Source organism: Saccopteryx leptura, chromosome 2 (assembly GCF_036850995.1).
Source record: "Saccopteryx leptura isolate mSacLep1 chromosome 2, mSacLep1_pri_phased_curated, whole genome shotgun sequence".
Classification (NCBI taxonomy): domain Eukaryota; kingdom Metazoa; phylum Chordata; class Mammalia; order Chiroptera; family Emballonuridae; genus Saccopteryx; species Saccopteryx leptura.
In genome coordinates this window covers 78,926,111-78,946,215 of record NC_089504.1, presented here as the reverse complement: position 1 = coordinate 78,946,215, position 20,105 = coordinate 78,926,111, and the positions used below count along the sequence as shown (strand labels likewise).

Below are 20,105 nucleotides of genomic sequence, written 5' to 3'. Positions count from 1 at the left end.
TTTCTCTCTCCTATTACATTTAACCAATATCAAATCCATGGATTTTATATGCTGATTTGTCTTCAAGTCTCCATCTAACTACGAATTTTGGCCCTTTTCCAATCCTTTGCCCTCAATGCAGACAAAGCACTCTTCCTTTCTTTCTTCCTTTTTCTTTCTCTTTCTTTCTTTCTTTCTTTCTTTCTTTCTTTCTTTCTTTCTTTCTTTCTTTCTTTCTTTCTTTCTTTCTTTTTCTTTCTTCTCAGTGAGAGGAGGGGAGGTAGAGACAGACTCCTGCATGCAACCCAACTGGGATCCACCTGGAAAGTCCACTAGGGGGTGATGTTCTGCCCATCTGGGACATTGCTCCAGTGTTCAGCAACTGAGCTCTTCTTAGTGCCTGAGGCATAGGTCATGGAGCCATTCTCAGTGCCCAGGATCAACTCGCTTCAAAAGAGCCATGGCTACAGGAGGGGAAGAGAGAGGGGGGGAAGAGAGAGAGGGGGAAAGAGAGAGAAAGAGAGAGAGAGCGAGAGAGAGTCAAGAGGGGGAGGGATGAAGAAGCAGATGGGTGCTTCTCCTGTGTGCCCTGACTGGGAATCAAACTTGGGACATCCACATACCCTCCTGACACTGTACCACTGAGCCAACCTGCCAGGGCAAGTACTCTTTCTAAAATGGGTATTCTTGCTTATCTTTCATCTGCTTGAATTATTTCAACAGCACTGGTTTGCGCTCAGTATTACAAGTCCCCAAAGTTCTTAGTATAACATATATCTTCTTATAACATGGGCCTTAACAACCATTTTAGCCCTCTATCTATTTACTCTCTTTCTTCCAGGCACTAACTAAGTTTCTTTAGCTATCTCTTACCCTGAATATTTTCAATCACATGCTTTAGTTAAATTTCTCCCAAAGTGATTCCTACATATTATTCAAAAATATACTTATACACATATATGTATGTGAATATATACATATTTGTACTATATGCAAATCAACATTGATATATGCTATTATGGGTTGAATTGTGTCTCCCAAAAAGATATATTGAAGTTGTAACCCACTGTACCTGTGAATATGATCTTATTTGGAAACAGGGTTTTTATAGACATAATCAAGTTAAGATGAGGCTATACGCAATTAGAATGGGCTCTAATTCAATATCATGGTTGTTCTTGTAAGAAGAGAGAAGAGAAACACTGGGAGGAAAATGTCATGTGAAGTCACAGAGACACAAAGACTGAGAGGGAAGCTGCATGTGAGGATGAAAGCAGAGATTGACGCTTCCAAGTTGAAGTTAAAAGTGGCAAAGAAAGTTTCCTCTCAGAGCCTAAGAGGAAGCATGGTTTAATGACACACTGATTTTGAACATCTAGCCTCAAGAACTGTAAGAGAATCAATTTCTGTTGGTTTAAACCAGGGGTCTCAAACTCGCGGCCCGCGGGCCGCATGCGGCCCGCCCACCAATTTTGTGCGGCCCGCAGACTAATCAAACTTTGTGGATTAGTCTGCTGGCCAGTCTGTGGGCCGCACAAAATAGTCTGCGGGCCAGTCTGCGGCCCGCATGTGGCCCACGGGCCCGAGTTTGAGACCCCTGGTTTAAACCATTCATTAAAGAAACACACCACGTAAAGAAATTCGAACTTTCTTTACGCTGACCCAAAAGAGTGTGATTGGAATGATTCTAGCAGATAAGAAATAAAGTAAATCTGTATTTTAGAAAAAGCACCCTGTTGACAGTGAGGAGAATAGAGTATAGTGACTACAGAGTATACTTTATTGATTAGGGTAAGAAAATGAAGTATAGTGAAGATAGTATACTTTCCTGTATACTTGTCATATCTCTTCTCAGAGTATAAGTTCTGGGAGGGTAAGGTGTACATTTTCCTGTTCATTTATGTATTTTCAGTTCTAGTACACTGCTAATTCCTGAGTAAATATTTGTTAAATGAGTGAATAAATGAATGAATTTTTAACAATACTCTAATAAAGATATCATCCCTGATGGAAGAAATCTCATTCAATTTTGTATCCTCAGTAACCAACATGTAGCATATTGTTGAGAGAACAAATAAACAATATTTAGAAACTAAGTAATTTGTCAACATTCAAATAGAAAGTAGCTCATTTCATCTTGACTGTATCATGCAAAGGAGAGAAAAAGAAAAACTATACATTAAATCTTTTAAGCAATGCATGTTTCCATGTGGAATTAGATTACAAAATACAAAAGGAAAAATGCCAACTCCTTGTTTCTGACATCATCACCTTTAGAATAACTGGTAGACATTTGATACTAGTGACTTAAGTCACAGACAGAGATGGAGAAATAATCATTCCATTCAATTCATTTCAAACTACTCACCACAGGAATTATTTAAAAAAGAATGACTTTCTTTGTTAGAAATATGGTTCATTTTAATGTTGCCACAGTATTAACATTGAAACTGCACTTTCCAACTTATTGCTTATTTCTTTATTGTATTATTCATTTAAAATAATATTATGTAATGAATCACAATTTTCCTTTTCCTTTTTAAAATGTCTTATTTCTGAAATAGCAATAAATAATATTATAAATATGTAGATTCATTACAAAATAGCTGGTTTATAATTGTGCTTAGTCTTTTTTATCAACATATATTAGATATTAGGTGATGAATTTCATTAGTTATAATAATAAAACACACTTTCTGCATTTGATTTCAAAGTAACCTCAAAATTACTTTCAACAGCAGTATATGTTCTATCCGTAAATTTATGCTACTTTCTTTATATACATATATATTTAAAACAGAAACCAGCTTTGTGCTTTACAACAAATATAAATGGGGCAATTTGGATAATGATAATAAATGAATAACAGCAGTACTAATAGAGCTGATCCTATTTGTGATGGCTCATTAACTCTGCAGGATGCAATTCACTACTCTGGACCAGGGGTTAATAATGGTACATCTTGGAGCTATTAACAAAAGAAGGTTTCAGTAGGAAATTAACAGAAGTTTTGTTCATTCATTGGGAAGTCAGTATCCTCTTTTGTATGTACCACAGTAAACCACACACTCAAAAAAGGCCATAAAGAGGAAAAATCAAAGAAAAGAAGTAATGTGGGTATTCTACTACTTACTAGTAGTATTAGTACTACAAACTAGTATTTATTAAGTTCATAGTAAGTACTTTAACACATTTCATTACTTAATCCTCATGGCAATCCTATTAGATACTTAAAAATATTAACCTCATTTTGCAGATGAGGAAACTGAGGCTTAGGAATTTTTTGTTTGTTTGTTTTTTGTTTTTTTGTATTTTTTCTGAAGTTGGAAACAGGGGGGGCAGTCAGACAGACTCCCGCATGCACCTGACCAGGATCCACCCGGCATGCCCACCAGGGGACGATGCTCTGCCCATCTGGGGTGTTGCTCTGTTGCGACCAGAGCCATTCTAGCACCTGAGGCAGCGGCCATAGAGCCATCCTCAGCGCCTGGGCCAACTTTGATCCAATGGAGCCTCGGCTGTGGGAGGGGAAGAGAGAGACAGAGAGGAAGGAGAGGGGGAAGGTGGAGAAGCAGATGGGTGCTTCTCCTGTGTGCTCTGGCCAGGAATCGAACCCGGGACTCCTGCACGCCAGGCCGATGCTCTACCACTGAGCCAACCAGCCAGGGCTGAGGCTTAGGAATTTGCTTCAAATCACATATCAATGAGTGGTAGAGCTTAGATTCCAAGCAGGTAGTAGTATGACTCCAGAGCCATTGGTCCTAACTATTCATACTATGAAAAATGCCTCCCTACCTCTGCCTTTTCTACAATTTCACCTAGTCTAGAATAATAATGAGCAAATAAGAATCTCAGTACTCTAGTCTGAGTTGCTAAAGGTGGGGAGAGATAGCACTACAACAACCCTCTGGAGGCAGTTATCAGATTCCAAGAGAAAGGGAAAGAAGAGAATGTGGTTTGAACCAATATATTCACTAAACCTGTTGTTTTTATATTGATATATAAATGACAGAGGTAAAGCTAGGCAAAATTTTGTCCCATAGCTGATGCCGAGGAAATAACATAGGAAGTAGTTGGAAAGTGTTGATAAACATTGACATCTTCTGACTTCTAGTCTGCCATTAACTAGCTGTAAGATCCTGGAGCAATGGCACAACTGAGTGAAGCAATATCTTCTGCAGCTGCACTGGTGACTGGATGATCTCAAAGTAACACTTACCAAATGCTGGTCTGGGAAGCACTATTAATGACAATTTCTGTGCTCTGGATAAAAAGGTAAAATAAATATAGAGTAGCAACTTCCTCATTAAACAAACTATATCCATTTTAAAGGATTTTCCTTTATTCTGAAATCAGGTTCTTACTATTTTCTTGTTAACATTTCAATATCAAAATGATGATGGTGAAAGTCCATTGTATAAGGTCTTTATTTTTCAATATCCTTACTTAGCAGAATAAGTTGGTTACTTTATCTAATTCTACAAACTCTTTTGAATTGTTACAGGACTATGAAATCCCACACAGGGATTAAACCAATACTTTTAATATATTTTAAAACATACAATGTTCAGGTTTTTTTATATGTACATAGCACCTTACAGTTTTTGAAGCTTTTTCATATGATCATCTATAATAATCTCAATTTACACAAGCCGAAAAATAGAATTGAGGAAGGTGAAGTAACTTGCTCAAGATTTCAGATTATTGAAGAGCAGCCAGATTATAATCTGTGTCATTTGACTTTTAATCCTGTCTGCCTTTCAATCTGTAAGTGGTTTATAAATCTGGTGAAACAGATTTTTAGATTTTAAAGAAAGTGTTCTAAAAACACAGAATGAATAAATCTGATTTCTGGAGCATGGAGTCAAGTGTTATCTTTTGAGAGTTACCAGGTGATTCTCATATACAGACATGTTTGGAGACCACTGCTCAACAACACACAGTACCTGCCTCTGTCCACCCAGCCTCACTAAAAGGAATAGGAGTTTTGGAGTCAGGCAGCACTGTGCGTCTCTGAGAAAGTTCTATCATCTACCTGAGCCTAGTTCTTCATCTGTGAAATGAAGATAAGCTGCCTGATGAGTAGAGTTGTAAATATTAGAAAAAAATATTTGTAAAGGGCCTAGATAAGTTAGTTACTTAAAATTAGAACCTATTTTGTTCTGAAAAACAAAAGTGCAGGGCCAGGCAGGTCACTGGTGGAATTTTACCAAACATTTAAAGGAGAATTAATACCAATACTTCTCCAACTCTTCCAAAAAGTAGTAAAAAAGAGAACACTTCCAAATCATTTTACAAAGTGAGGTTACTATTATACCCAAACCAGATAAACATGCTACAAGAAAAGAAAATTATGGGTCCGATGAACATAGATGCAAAAATGCTCAATAAAATAGTAAACTGAATTTAACAATAAATTAAAAGGATTATACACCATGACCAACTCGGATTTATTCCAGGGATGTTTCATCATCTACAATCAATCAATATGATATATCGAATTGAGACAATGAAAGGTAAAAATCATACAATCATTTCAATAGATACAGAAAAAGCATATACAATATTCAACATTTATGATAACGATGTTCAACAAGTGGGCAAAGAGGAAACATACCTAACATAATAAAGGTCATAGATGACAAACCCCCACCTAATATCATGCTCAATAGAGAAGAGCTAAAAGCATTTCCTTAAGATCAGGAACTAGAAGATCTTGCCACTTTTATAAAACTGTTATTGGAAATCCTAGCCAGAGCAATTAGATTGGAAAAAGAAATAAAAGGTATGGTGATTACAAGGGGAAAGGTGGAAGAGGGTAAAGAGGAGATAAATGGGAATGGAAAGAGACTTGACTTAAGGTGATGAACACAAAATGTGATATACATATGATGTATTATAGAATTGTACACCTGAAATCTATATAATTTTATTATTCAATATCACCCCAATAAATTCAATAAAAAATAAAAGGGTATCCAAAATCTAAAAGAAAAATAGTGATTTTCAGATGACATATACATATAGAAAACTCTGAAGATTTCACAAAAAATACTACTAAAACTAGTCAATGAATTCAGTAAAGTTGCAGAATACAAAATCAACATGCACTAATAACAAACTATCAGAAAGAGAAATTAAAAAAAACAATTCCATTTACAACTGCATCAAAAAGAATTAAATACTGAGAAATAAATTTACCCAAGGGGGTGAAAATCCTCTACATAAAAACTGTAAGACTTAATGAAGTATTTGAAGAAAGCACAAATTAATAGAAAGATATTTTGTGCTCATTGATTAGAAGAACTAAAATTGTTATAATGTTCATATCACCCAAAGTGATCTACAGATTCAATGCAATCCCTATCAAAATTCAAATAGAATTTTTCACAAAAATAGAAGAAACTAACTTTTCTTTTCTTTCCTTTTTTAAACTAATTTTAATGGGGTGACATTAATCAATCAGGGTACATAGGTTCAGAGAAAACATCTCCAGGTTATTTTGACATTTGATTATGTTGCATACCCATCACCCAAAGTCATATAGTCTTTTGTCACCTTTTATTTGGTTTTCCTTGTGCCCCTCCCCCCCATCCTCTCCTCTCCCCTCCCCTCCCCTCCCCCAGTAACCACCACACTCTTCTCCATGTCCTGAGTCTCATTTTTATGTCCCATCTATGTATGGAAGCATACAGTTCTTAGCTTTTTCTGATTTACTTATTTCACTCAGTATAATGTTATCAAGGTCCATCCATGTTGTCGTAAATGATCCGATGTCATCATTTCTTATGGCTGAGTAGTATTTTATAGTATATATGTACCACATCTTCTTTACCCAATCATCTATTGAAGGGCTTTTTGGTTGTTTCCATGTCTTGGGCACTGTGATCAATGCTGCAATGAACATGGGGCTGCATGGGTCTTTACGTACCAGTGTTTTTGAGTTATGGGGGTATATTCCCAGTAGAGGGATTGCTGGGTCATAAGGTAGTTCTATTTTTAATTTTTTGAGAAACCACCATACTTTCTTCCATAGTGGTTGTACTACTTTAAATTCTCACCAACAGTAGATGAGGGTTCCTTTTTCTCCACAGCCTCTCCAACATTTGTTATTACCTATCTTGTTGATAATAGCTAATCTAACAGGTGTGAGGTGATATCTCATTGTAGTTTTGATTTGCATTTCTCTAATAGCTAATGAAGATGAGCATCTTTTCATATATCTGTTGGCCATTTGTATTTCTTCCTGGGAGAAGTGTCTGTTCATGTCCTCTTCCCACTTTTTTTATTGGATTGTTTGTTTGGTTGTTGTTGTGTTTTATGAGTTCTTTGTATATTTTAGATATTAGGCCCTTATCTGTGCTGTTGTTTGAAAATATCATCTCCCATTTAGTTGTCTGTCTGTTGTTTTGTTGTACAGTTTGTTGTACAGTTTCTCTTGCTGTACAAAAGCTTCTTAGTCTGATGTAGTCCCATTCATTTATCTTTGACTTCACTTCCCTTGCCTTTGGAGTCAAATTCATAAAGTGCTCTTTGTAACCAAGGTCCATGAGTTTAGTACCTATGTTTTCTTCTATGTAATTTATGGTTTCAGGTTTTATATTTAGGTCTTTGATCCATTTTGAATTAATTTTAGTACAAGGGGACAAACTGTAGTCGAGTTTTACTCTTTTGCATGTGGTTTTCCAGTTTTTCCAGCACCATTTGTTGAAGAGGCTTTCTTTTCTCCACTGTGTGTTGTTGGCCCCTTTATCAAAAATTATTTGACCATATACATGTGGTTTGATTTCTGGGCTTTCTATTCTGTTCCATTGGTCTGAGTGTCTATTTTTCTGCTAATACCATGCTGTTTTGATTATCATGGTTCTATAATATAATTTGAAGTCAGGTATTGTAATGCCCCCAGCTTTGTTCTTTTCCCTTAGGATTGCTCTGTCTATATGGGTTTTTTTATAGTTCCATATAAACCTGATGATTTTTTGTTCCATTTCTTTAAAAAAATGACATTGTAATTTTGATGGGAATTGCATTAAATTTGTATATAGCTTTGGTAATATAGTCATTTTGACTATATTTATTCTTCCTATCCAAGAACAAGGAATATTTTCCCATTTCATTATATCTTTTTCAATTTCCCTTAACAATGCTTTGTAAGTTTCATTATATAGGTCTTTTACATTCTTTGTTATGTTTATTCCTAGGGATTTTGTTTTATTTGTTACAAAAATGAAGGGGATTGGTTTTTTTTTTTGAGCTTGTTTTCTGATGTTTGATTGTTGGCATACAGGAAGGCAATGGACTTTTGTATATTAATTTTGTATCCTGCAACCTACTGTATTGGTTTATTGTTTCTCATAGTCTTTATGTGGAATCTTTGGGGTTTTTGATGTACAGGATCATATCATCTGCAGAAAGTGAAACCTTTACTTCTTCTTTCCCAATATGAATGTCTTTTATTTCTTTCTCTTGTCTGATTGCTCTGGCTAGAACTTCCAGCACTACGTTGAATAAGAGTGGAAAGAGTGAACAACCTTGTCTTGTTCCTGATTTTAGGAGAAAAGTCCTCAGTTTTATGCCATTTTATATGATGTTCCTGATGGTTTATCATAGATGGCCTTTATTATGTTGAGATATTTTTCTTCTATTCCCAATACCAGCAGAAGAAAGGAAATAATAAAAATCAGAGCAGACATAAACAAAACAGAGAACAGAAAAACTATTTAAAAAATTCATAAAACAAGGAGCTGATTCTTTGAAAAGATAAACAAAATTGACAAACCCTTGGCAAGCCTGACCACGGAAAAAAGAGAAAGGACTCATATAAACAAAATCCAAAATGAAAAAGGAGAAATTACCACAGATATCATAGATATACAAAGATTTATTGTAGAATACTATGAAAAACTATATGCCACCAAATTTAACAGTATAGAAGAAATGGATAAATTCCTAGAACAATACAATCTTTCTAGACTGAGTCATGAAAAAGCATAAAGCCTAAACAGACCCATAAACAGGGAGGAAATAGAAACAACTATTAAAAACCTCCTCAAAAATAAAAGTCCAGGGTCAGACGGCTATACTAGTGAATTCTATCAAACACTCAAAGAAGATTTGGTTCCTATTCTACTCAAAGTCTTCCAAAAAATTGAAGAAGAAGCAATACTGCCAAACACATTTTATGAGGCCAACATAACCCTCATACCAAAACCTGGCAAGGATAACACAAAAAAAGAAAACTACAGACCAATATCTCTAATGAATATAGATGCTAAATTATTAAAGAAAATACTAGCAAATCGAATACAACAACACATTAAAAAAATAATTCATCATGATCAAGTGGGATTCATCCCAGAATCACAAGGATGGTTCAACATACTTAAAATGGTTAACCTAATATACCATATCAACAAAACAAAGAACAAAAACCATATGATCTTATCAATAGATACAGAAAAGGCATTCAATAAAATACAACATCATTTTATGTTTAAAACACTTAACAAAATGGGTATAGAAGGAAAATATCTTTGTTTTTTTAGATGAGAGGACAGGTGATAGGGAGGCAGACTCCCACATGCGCCCTGACCAGCATCTACCCAGCAACTCTGTCTTGGGCTGATGCTTGAGTACCAAGCTATTTTTAGTACCTGAGGCTGATGTATTGTACTTAGACCAACAGAACTAGCCTCAGCACCCGGGGCCATGCTTGAACCAATCAAGCCACTGGCTGCAGGAGAGTAAGAGGGACAAAGGGGGAGGGGGAGGCAAAGCAGATGGTCGCTTCTCCTGTGTGCCCTGACTAGAAATCAAACCCGGGTTATTCATATGCTGGGTCTATTTACTGTACCACCAGCCAGTACCTAAACTAAAAGTCATATGGAACTATAAAGATCCTGAATAGCCAAGGCAATTTTGAGAAAGAAGAACAAAGCTTGAGGTATCACACTTCCTGATTTTAAACTACTGTATATTATAAAGCAATAATAATACAAAGTATGATAATGGCATAAAAACAGCCACATATATTAGTAGAATAGAAGAGAGAGGCCAGAAATAAACCCACGCAAATATGGTTAATTAGTTTAAAACAAAAGAGCCAAGAATATACAATGTGCAAAGGGCAGTCTCTTCAATAAACGGGATTAAGAAAACTGAACATCCACACAAAAAGAATGAAACTGGACCTATATCTTACACCATACACAAAAGTAAACTAAAAATGGATTAAAGTCTTCAATATAAGACTTAAACTCCTAGAAGAAAACATAGGGAAAAATCTCCTTGACATTGGTCTTGGTGATGATTTTTTGACTTGACACTAAAAGCAAAGGCAATGAAAACAAAAATAAACAAATAGGGCTATATCAAACCAAAAAGCTCTGTACAGCCAAGGAAACCATCAACAAAATGAAAAGGCAATCTACAGAACAGGAAAACTTATTTGCAAATCATATATTTGATTAGGGGTTAATATTAAAACATATATCAAGAATTCATACAATTCAATAGCAAAGAAAACAATAAATCTGATTAAAGACTGAGCCAAAGATCTGCATAGACATTTTCACAAAAAAAGACATGCAAATAGCAAACATGTATATGAAAAGATGCTAGACATCACTAATCAGGAGGGAAATGCAAATCAGAACTACAATGAGATTTCACCTCATAGCATTAGAATACTATTAACGAAAAGACAGGAAATAATTGTGGGTGAGAGTGTAGAGAAAAGGGAAGCTTTGTGCACTGTTTGTGGAGTATGAATTGATATAGCCACTATGAAAAACAGTATGGAGGTTGCTAGAGGAGGGGCGTGGGTGGTGGTGGGGAAAATGGTAAAGGCGGTCAAAGGGTACAAAGTTCCAGTCATAAAATAAGTCAGTTCTGGGGATATAATGTATAGCATGATGATTATAGTTAACAGTACTTAATCATATTTTACAAGTTTCTATGAAAGTAGGTTTTAAAAGTCCTCATTACAAGTAAAAAAAATGTAAGTATGTGTGGTGAATAACTCACTAGATTTATTGTGGTTGTCATTTTATGACATCTACATTTATTGAATCATTATATTGTACACCTGAAACTAATAGAATGTCATATGTCAATAAAAAAGAACAAAATGGAAGCTTCCTATTATTCTCTAGTATTAGTGAACAAGACTATATATTATAAATAGTGATGATTCTAGAATGTTCCTGAAGCACATTCACAACAAATATAGATAATACACTCACTCATGACCTTGGGATTAGTTTCCAGGTCTAATTTCTGCCTCTGTGAAATAGCAGTATCTGTTAGTTGCTAAACTATCTCCTGGCTTAAAAAGTCTAGGACTTCATAATTTTGGTTGAGTTATAAGTGATTCTTAATTGAGTATTAAAAAGGTATAACTGAAATAATTGGAGCTTCTAAATGACAAATCTCTAGAATTATGCTGTCATTTTCTATCAAGGTCAGACTATGTCCAAAGTAAAATGTTTGCTTCTTTATAGTTTATACTTTATATCAGCTTAGCCTTAAAAATATTTGGAGCAATATTAAAATGAAGAAATGCTCCTGAAATAAGCACTGATAACACTCAGGTGTATCTGCTTCCAGATTTCGTTCTATGTGTAGTTACACATACACATGCATTTTACCATGGTACTCTTCATGTACCACTATCAAATGTCAACAGACCAACTATCCTCCACATATACTACACTCTTACAAGGAATCCCCTGCCCCTCAAAAAAGTTAAGCCTGGGATAATTTTTCTATAAGCTTCACCTATAAGAATTTTAATGTGTTCAACTACTTATAGCTTATAAAAGGAAAACTGTTATAAACGCCTTCAAAAATGTGTGAAGCGTCCTACAAAAAAATGTAATAAGACTAATAAAGCCAGAGAAAGATCTAAGAATCCCCAACAGTGGGGTAGAAATAGAAGAGATGGGAAAATAGGTCAGGGGAGATGACTTCTTTCAGGAAACTGGGAAAAGCTGTTTTTAAAAACTGCATCTGTAAGTTAGCAGTAATATTTTTGGCTGTTTTAAAAAGTAGGAAGATATTGCTTTTTCTTAGTATGACTGCACATATTAATAACCAATATACAGATACAACTTAAATAAAGGACATTTTTCTAAGCAGAATGAAACATACACATTTCAACTCTTGTGAGGTAGTAGTGAGTGCTACCCCTTCGGTGACTAACCACTCTGTTCTGAAAAAGTACATACCGCATTTAAGTATTCCATCTTTATTCCACTTTCAACTTGCTATTTTCTGTTCCTTCCCTTGTTTATCAAATTCAAGTAGGTTTTAATAATGAAAACATAAGGCTATTACATAATGGGAGCAAGGCTTATTGATTCCATCCATTACCAAATCATACTAAGTCGTAGTGTTAGATACCCTGAGCATGATTGATTTTATTTATTACTTTCTACCAGCCAGTGAAAACTCCTTCCTGGTTTTAGACTTAGCTCCCCTTCTGTTTCCGCTGTCATTGCCCGGACCTAGGCTCATGCTTGCCTTGCCCCTGGCTGCTGTTTTAGCCTCCTATCAGGTGGTCACGTTGCATTTTCAGGATGCTTCCACTTCAAGCATCCTGCAAATGTAGCTATTCTAATTTTTCTAGAGACTAGCTATGATTATGTCTTTTCCCCACTACCACTCCTCCCTAGTCACTCACTTTACAACAGTTCTGTGCACCATTCAAGCCTCCATGATTTTCTCTCAAACTCTCTCTTCTCATTGTGTGCCCGGAGGTCCCCTGTTCTCCAGCCAAACTGCTTGTTACTGACGAAATTAAATCTGAGTTTTTCATCTCCTTTACCATACTATTGCCTCTAATAAGACAAATAAATGAAGACAATGATAACTGAACATAATTTCTATACATGTCACAAATCTTTACAGATATCCTATAGTTCCCTTTTGCCACTAAATCTAAGTCGCACTCCTAAAAATCTAACTAAAGGAGGCATGCTTCTACTTATAACCAAAAATTCAACACTATCATTTCATATTTACTATATGTAAAATTTATTCTTTTGCTGCTGATATAGTATTTCCTTTTGGTTGCCAAGGCACACGAGGCCAGCTGGCTGGATTAGACTGGGGAAAGAAACATGCCACGTTGATCTCTCATGCAGCAGAAACAAATGAGACCTAATTTTCTGACCTGTCTTATTTATTTTGATTCCTCCGTCAGTGTAATACAGTACAAACAACTTTAAAGTAGATAGATATCAAGAGACCTGAAATTCAGTCCCTTTTCGGCCACACCCAACCATGTAACTTTCAGTAAATCATACACCTCCTCGGGTCCTCATTATTTCATTTCCAAAAAGAGAATCTGTCTTGCTTTATTCAAACAGTAGACACGCAAAAACGAATTGTTATTTTATTTGCCTTTCCCTACAACAGAGCCTCTTTTCTATATCTATTTGCTTTTCAATTCTGTTATCCCCAAAGCTTCTACAGACTCCATAATTCCGTTTCAACGCCGCGAGAGCCCTAGAGAAAGAAGCAAACACCAAATACCACAAATAATGTTCAACCATTTTGCCTTTTAGATCACCTCCTAGGCCTTCCTTAGCTGTAAAATAGTAAGGTTCTGTACTCACATTTACATCTAAACTTCATATATTTCTTGTACCTACTGGAAACTTCAGATATTTTTATTTATTTATTTATTTTTATTTATTCATTTTTAGAGAGGAGAGAGAGAGACAGAGAGGGAGAGAGAGGAGAGAGAGACAGAGAGAGAGAAGGGGGGAGGAGCTGGAAGCATCAACTCCCATATGTGCCTTGACCAGGCAAGCCCAGGGTTTCGAACCGGCGACCTCAGCATTTCCAGGTCGACGATTTATCCACTGCGCCACCACAGGTCAGGCTGGAAACTTCAGATATTAAAACCTCATCCCCATCCATATACCTGAGAACTTGTCGGACATGTCAAAGCTTCCCTGTCTCACAAGTCCAGACCTCATAAAGGTTTAGAATGTCTGTCTCCCTTTCATGGCCATAAAACCTTGCAGGCCATTTCACATCTCTTGTAGTAATTCACACTACAGTTATTGATTTTATATCTGAATTATAGAGTTAAGTTTTATATAAACACGTGAATTTGAAACAACAAATTACTGAAACCTATTCTATGTTAATCCTTAAATTGGTAGTTGTGTTATTAGAAATTCTGAAGAAAAAAAAAAGAAAAGTTTCCATCAATGTCATCTTGGAAGAGAGAGGCAAAGATTCTCAGAATGTCTACTTGTGAGATAAAAAAGCATAAAAGTATATGGTGAAGTATATATAGCACACAGGAAAACAGAGCAACTGCTTGCTTCAAACACTGGGCTGGTTATCCGGATCCACAGGGTAGAATTTAAAATCAAGATGGCAAACATACCAACTCTCCTTCTCCATACTAACACCCTTCCCACAGCAGACATTGGTAAATTGACACCAGAAATAAAACTTCTTTGCTATCTGGTTTTAAAGATTTACCTGGCTGAATTCCGATCTAGCTGACACTGCCACATCTTTTGGGACAATTTCCCTGAACTTTCAACAAAATTACATTTACGATAAAGAAACAAGATTTTCTACAGTTTAAAAATTTTAGAGTTAGCTTCATCTGAGTGATTCTGAAGCTCTAAGTAAATGATAATAGATGCCTCCAAATGCACATATGCACGCACATAAAACACATTTCAGGGGCAACCAAGGTAGAGGTAATTCAAAAATCATGTGTGATATTCAAGAATTTTTATTCTTCCATATTTAAATGAAACTTAAGGAAAGAAAAAAAAATCAGGCCTTCTTTTCCCTAATACAACATACACTTGCAGCTTTAACTGAAATTAAACCTCAAATTTCAGATCTGTCATTATTTATAAACACAATAAAAAGTAACACTGGGTGATTCAGATAGCAGGATTATGGAAAAGGTATTTACACAGAGACACTAAAACCCTCTGGGAAAATGGAATGAAAAGAAGCCAGTACTTACCTGGCATATGCCACTGATGCACATATCTAAAGATTCTGTGTAGCAGCGAGTCCCGTCTAAGACCTTAGGTGCTAGTTCAACAATCAGGGCTGTTCCTTTGGCCTGGCACTTGAGTGAACATGGGTTGTCATGGTCATTAGACACAGGAAGCCATTCATAAAACTGGCCATGGTGCTTGACATCATTATGAGCTGAGCATTGCTGAGCTCGGAAATCACCTGCTTCCGGTGGGCAGTCCTGTAGAAGATAGTAGAGAGGGACAAATTCAGGTTGAGAAGGAGGTATGTGATATTTCAAGGGCTTAGAAAACAAAAAAAATATTCTGATCATTACAGATGGACACTCCCATAATGATCTGAGAGGGCATATAATTATGTGGTCCTCAGGATGTGTAGAGATTTGAGAAAGTAATCGCCTTAAAATCTATTTTCTGATTGAAGTCAAATAGGAAAGAAGCCGGCTTGAAATAGATGTGATTTGTATTAGTTGGAAAGTAACCACTTTGAAATATATTTTCTGAAAAAGGGTTAGCAGTCCATGAATTCCTCTACATTATAATTTCATTTTTATTTCCTTATCACATAAGTAGAACTTAGTAAAATCAGAGGGTTAGTTGAAAGCATCTGTTGAGCTATAACAATGTTTTAGGCAACAGTAGCAAAATGTTATAGTAATTTTATACAAAAGTGTTTTATGGGGCTGTTCACAAGTGTTTTTCTAAAACTTAGGCTGCACAGTATCTAGAATTAAACACAGTGAACAAAAGGAGAGAAAATAGCATTTATATGTGAATTTCTTTAGCTCGAGGCAGCTGGGTGTGCGGCTGCACAGTGGTGGGTCTCTGAGCTGAGGTTCCCTGTGTTTAGAGCAGAGGCACTAATCATACGCAGCTCCCAAGGCCACGCACTGAGGGAACTTCATGAGCTTATGTCAGCCACATCCTGGCACGAAGAAGACGGTACGTGGTAGCTATTACTATTTAATGAGGCCACTGAAGAGAAAGAGTTGGAGAATAAAGAGATCTTCTGAATTTGAATTTTAAATAACATGGGCAGAGATCAGCAAAAAATAAGAATTTTTAAAATGTACATTTAATAAAAAGGCATTTTAAAATGTAAAACTATAACTAGCAAAATCTATTATCTAATGAAAGGTAACCTTCAGTGAAAGAAATATGATTTAACTTTTAAAAGGCAAACATCGCTTATTTCTTGTACAGAATTTTTGATAGGTCTATTTTTTCATGATGTGTTCAGATAAGGATGTACCACTACACAGAATATCCATCTGTGGAAAGGCTTTTATTATAGTTTTTACCTCAAATAAAGAATTAGCATATGGTCTTAGCAGTTCCTGGTTACTATATATCATTTTTGAGAATTTTTTTATACAAGTTTTCTTCCTTTGAAAATCTCTTTACATGTTAATCAGCATCTGAGAATAGCATTACTCTATCAAATTTTAGTGCTATGTAAGTAGTATTTAAGGCCCTAATATTTGGGGAAGCATAAATTTTCTCATCAAGATGGATATAAAAAATTACTTATTTAGGATGAACATAAAAAGTTCAAAAACTCTCAAAGGCACTTTATTGTTAACATTACATATGTTTTCAGAATTAATACATAGTACTAAAGGAGAAGAATAATGTATATAACATAGTTATAGATGTGTAGGTACCCAACAAGGTTTATGTGATTTTTGAATATTGTCTGAAAAAGTAAAATTAAAATTCCTTACTTATTAATTCCTTAAAAAGTAAACCATATGTTAAAAGTTTAAAAAAATAAATGTGTGTTATACTTTGTTGTGATATTTACTTGTTGTGACAAATAAAACAAAAACCACAACCTGCAAAACTATAGTATGATCACAAGTAAATGTATGACAGGCAATACAACTATCTGAACATCTTTTTTACTATTATTCTTTTCCGAGTAAGAGGAGGGGAATAGAGAGACAGACTCCCGCATGTGTCCCAACCGAGATCCACCTGGCAACCCCATTGGGCTAATATTCTGCCTATCTGTGGCCATGCTTACAACAGAGCTATTTTTAGTGTCTGAGGTAGAGGCTCCATGGAGCCACCCTCAGTGCCTGGGGCTGATATGCTCAAATCAATTGAGCCATGGCTGTGGGAGAGGAAGAGAGAGAGAGAAAGGGATATGGGAATGGTGGGGAAGCAGATGGCCGCTTCTCCTGTGTTCCCTGACCAGGAATTGAAGGCAGGACATCCACACACTGAGCTGACACTCTACCGTTGAGTCAATGGGCCAGGGCTGATCTGAACTTAAATATTTCAATACCAGCTCCTTTCAGAACACATGTTCCAAGAAAAAGGTACAAACAAACTGATTTAACATTAACTCTTGAGATTTATGTTCCAAAAACAAAAAAGCAGCTTTCCTAGGTGACAAATCCTACCAGTCTCTGCCTCAACCCCACTTACTAGTTTATGTCCTAAAATCACCCTATATCTACCTACAGCCCCCAAAAGCTACTCCTCCTTTTCCCTAAATTCCCCTATCTGAGACACTGCAGGGACCATCAAGATATTGCTCCCCCTTGTTCAGCAAGTTTAATAAAACTAACTTCATATAGTCAGCACGTTTCCCTGGTAGCCATTGCATGGGAGCTTCCACAGGGAACTGAGAGTTCAATTAATAATGTTTAAATTTAGTCTTTTTTAGTTGCATATTACCTTTCACCCCAAGTCACTTACTTGATTGCTCAATAGAACAGAAGAAATTTTGAAGTGGACTCAACAGAACATAACAATTGAGGAAATTGTTTAGAGTGGCCCCAAACCCTTTTCATAATTACCTTTACCTTCTTTATCTATAAATATAAGTGAACCAAGGACAGGGTTTACCTTTGCATTAAAGTAATACGGATAATTAAGAGATGTCTTAGTATGCATCAGAGATCATTTTCTGCATTTGTTCAATTACATTTTTAACTCATAATCATCTTACTGCAGACATAAAACTCCCACAAACTCTCTTATGAGTTTGTTCTGTTCAACAAAACATGTTGTCTTCCCATCTTTATTAAAATACATAAAGCTCAAAGGTAAAATTAGTAAAAAGAAGTTAAAGTATTTGAACTTTTAGGTTTTCTTTTCTGTGAAAAAAAGCAGTAATCTTATTTAGACACATCACATAGAAGCAGACAGGTTATTCTTGTTCAAAATTCACCTGGATCTATTATTAGTTATAAAGAACACCTGTTATAGATTTTCTGAACTTTCACAAGTGGGGCTATACCTCTGAGAATAATTTTTGTGAATACCTTTGCTCATTCTTATCCTACTGTCTTTTTTCCACCCATATTATTGTAGGGGTGGGAAACTCTATTTTGCTAATTTGAAAATGCACTTAAAACTTGGAGTTCAGAGTTAGAAACTGAACTTGAACCTTTTTAATGTTTGAGTTTATTTGTACTTGGCAAAAGGCAACTTCCTGTGTTAAGAAAAAGGACTTAAGATGACTTATAAAACAGGTTTAGAAAGCTTCTTGGACATCAAATGGCTCTTACTAAATAACATTTTGATGATTTAAGTGTAAATGAATTAGAAACATATGAATCAAATTTCCTTGAAATACACGTTTAAAAATTAAGAAAAGAAGGATTTGGCGAAAGTTTCTTTCGTTGAACCTAAAACATCTCAAACATAGTTCAAGACACTCACTGAACTCCTGCTGCATCCGGGCTCACCCAGCTGCAGCAGGAGAAGCTCAAGCACAGTCATCACAGGCTCTTGTTCCACATGTATCATCATCATCATAATCACAACAGAAAAGCTCTTATTTGTATACAGATTCATTGTGTATAAAGTTTTTAATTATAATTTGATCCATGAAGCCACTATGTTTCCTGATACTCCTGAAAGTAACACTTAGAAACTGATGTCATAGCTGCTTTGAAAAATATTTAGCATCTTATCCTGGGCATCATCCTTGAAATGTCAGCTTCTGGAGAACTGCTTTATGATACCACAAGTCATCAGTTCTGACCAAGAGAGCAGTTTTCCTTAGGGTATACTGACTGTAGAATGTACTGAATATATACAATGTGAGATTTCTGCTCGGATAAAACCTTTGTGGAAGGAAATCATGAGGTTTCAATTTGGATACTTAAAACAAAGAAGAAACCAAATAAATTATTATTTATGTGTTTATGCACTGAACTTGGCTCATAGGTAGTTATGATGAAGACAATTAAAATCACGGAAAAGCCTAGTGCTTATATGAACCAAAAATATCCCCTTAATCCACTGCAAGTACCTGGCAAAAAACATGTGTGGGAAGGATGCACTGGACTAAGACCCCCAACTTCCAGCCTCTCATACGTCTCCAGATACACCATATAGAAGAAAGAGGGCAAGAAAGAGCAAAATAATGTTTCTTGGCCTTCTATTTCCAACTAACAGCAATATCTCTGTGGATTGATAATTCTGTGTGAGGCTACTAAGCTAGGACTTTCTCACTCTGAAAAATATATTTTATTTAAAATAGTCAGATGATCCCATGATTTACTGTATTTAGCCATTTAATACAATATAATATTTTCTCTCTCTAATTTATAAGAACTCAATCCTAACTGTGTCAGAGATGATTTTTTTCTTTAAAAGTACAAAAATAAAACCTGACCTTTTATATGCTCCTATTATAATTCATAAAGTCCATGGAGTCCTGCCATATATGAATCCAATTCAAACCATTTTCTGGTTAATCAACTAGCTAGTGGGAAAGATAAGATGGATCCCAGATGTCCCCTGATGATGATAGGTGGATCAGATTACACTATGGGACAAAAGAGGACTCACTGGGTAAAATGTGAAAGATTGTATCTCAGCAGCTAAGGTGGCAGCATCTGAAAGGCCTTTAAAATGGTTTTGAAAAATATACAGAATATAAATTCAGGGTCAGAAGAAATGTTACTTTGTGTTTTTGCACTTTTAAAAGAAGACATTTTCCTTCCTGAGGCACATCCCTCTGTTTCCCCTGTATTCTTAAATATTCAGTGGTTGGTCTTTTCTGCTAATTTTGTCGCTTCATTATAATGAGTGCCTTGGTATAAATGTCATATTCTGATTCTATAGCATTATTTGTAGAGT

At 35.6% G+C, this 20,105-nt stretch overlaps 1 protein-coding gene across 5 annotated transcripts in view; it reads right to left on the bottom strand.

The window, feature by feature from the left end:
* The window catches only part of ADAMTSL1 (ADAMTS like 1), a 1,002,857-nt gene that overhangs the window by 339,414 nt on the left and 643,338 nt on the right, over positions 1 to 20,105 (bottom strand). For all 5 annotated transcript variants that reach the window (XM_066368243.1, XM_066368245.1, XM_066368244.1 and 2 more), the window contains one exon: positions 14,987 to 15,223. In XM_066368243.1, the coding sequence (XP_066224340.1) occupies positions 14,987 to 15,223 (237 nt within the window). The remainder of the gene's footprint in view (positions 1 to 14,986; positions 15,224 to 20,105) is intronic.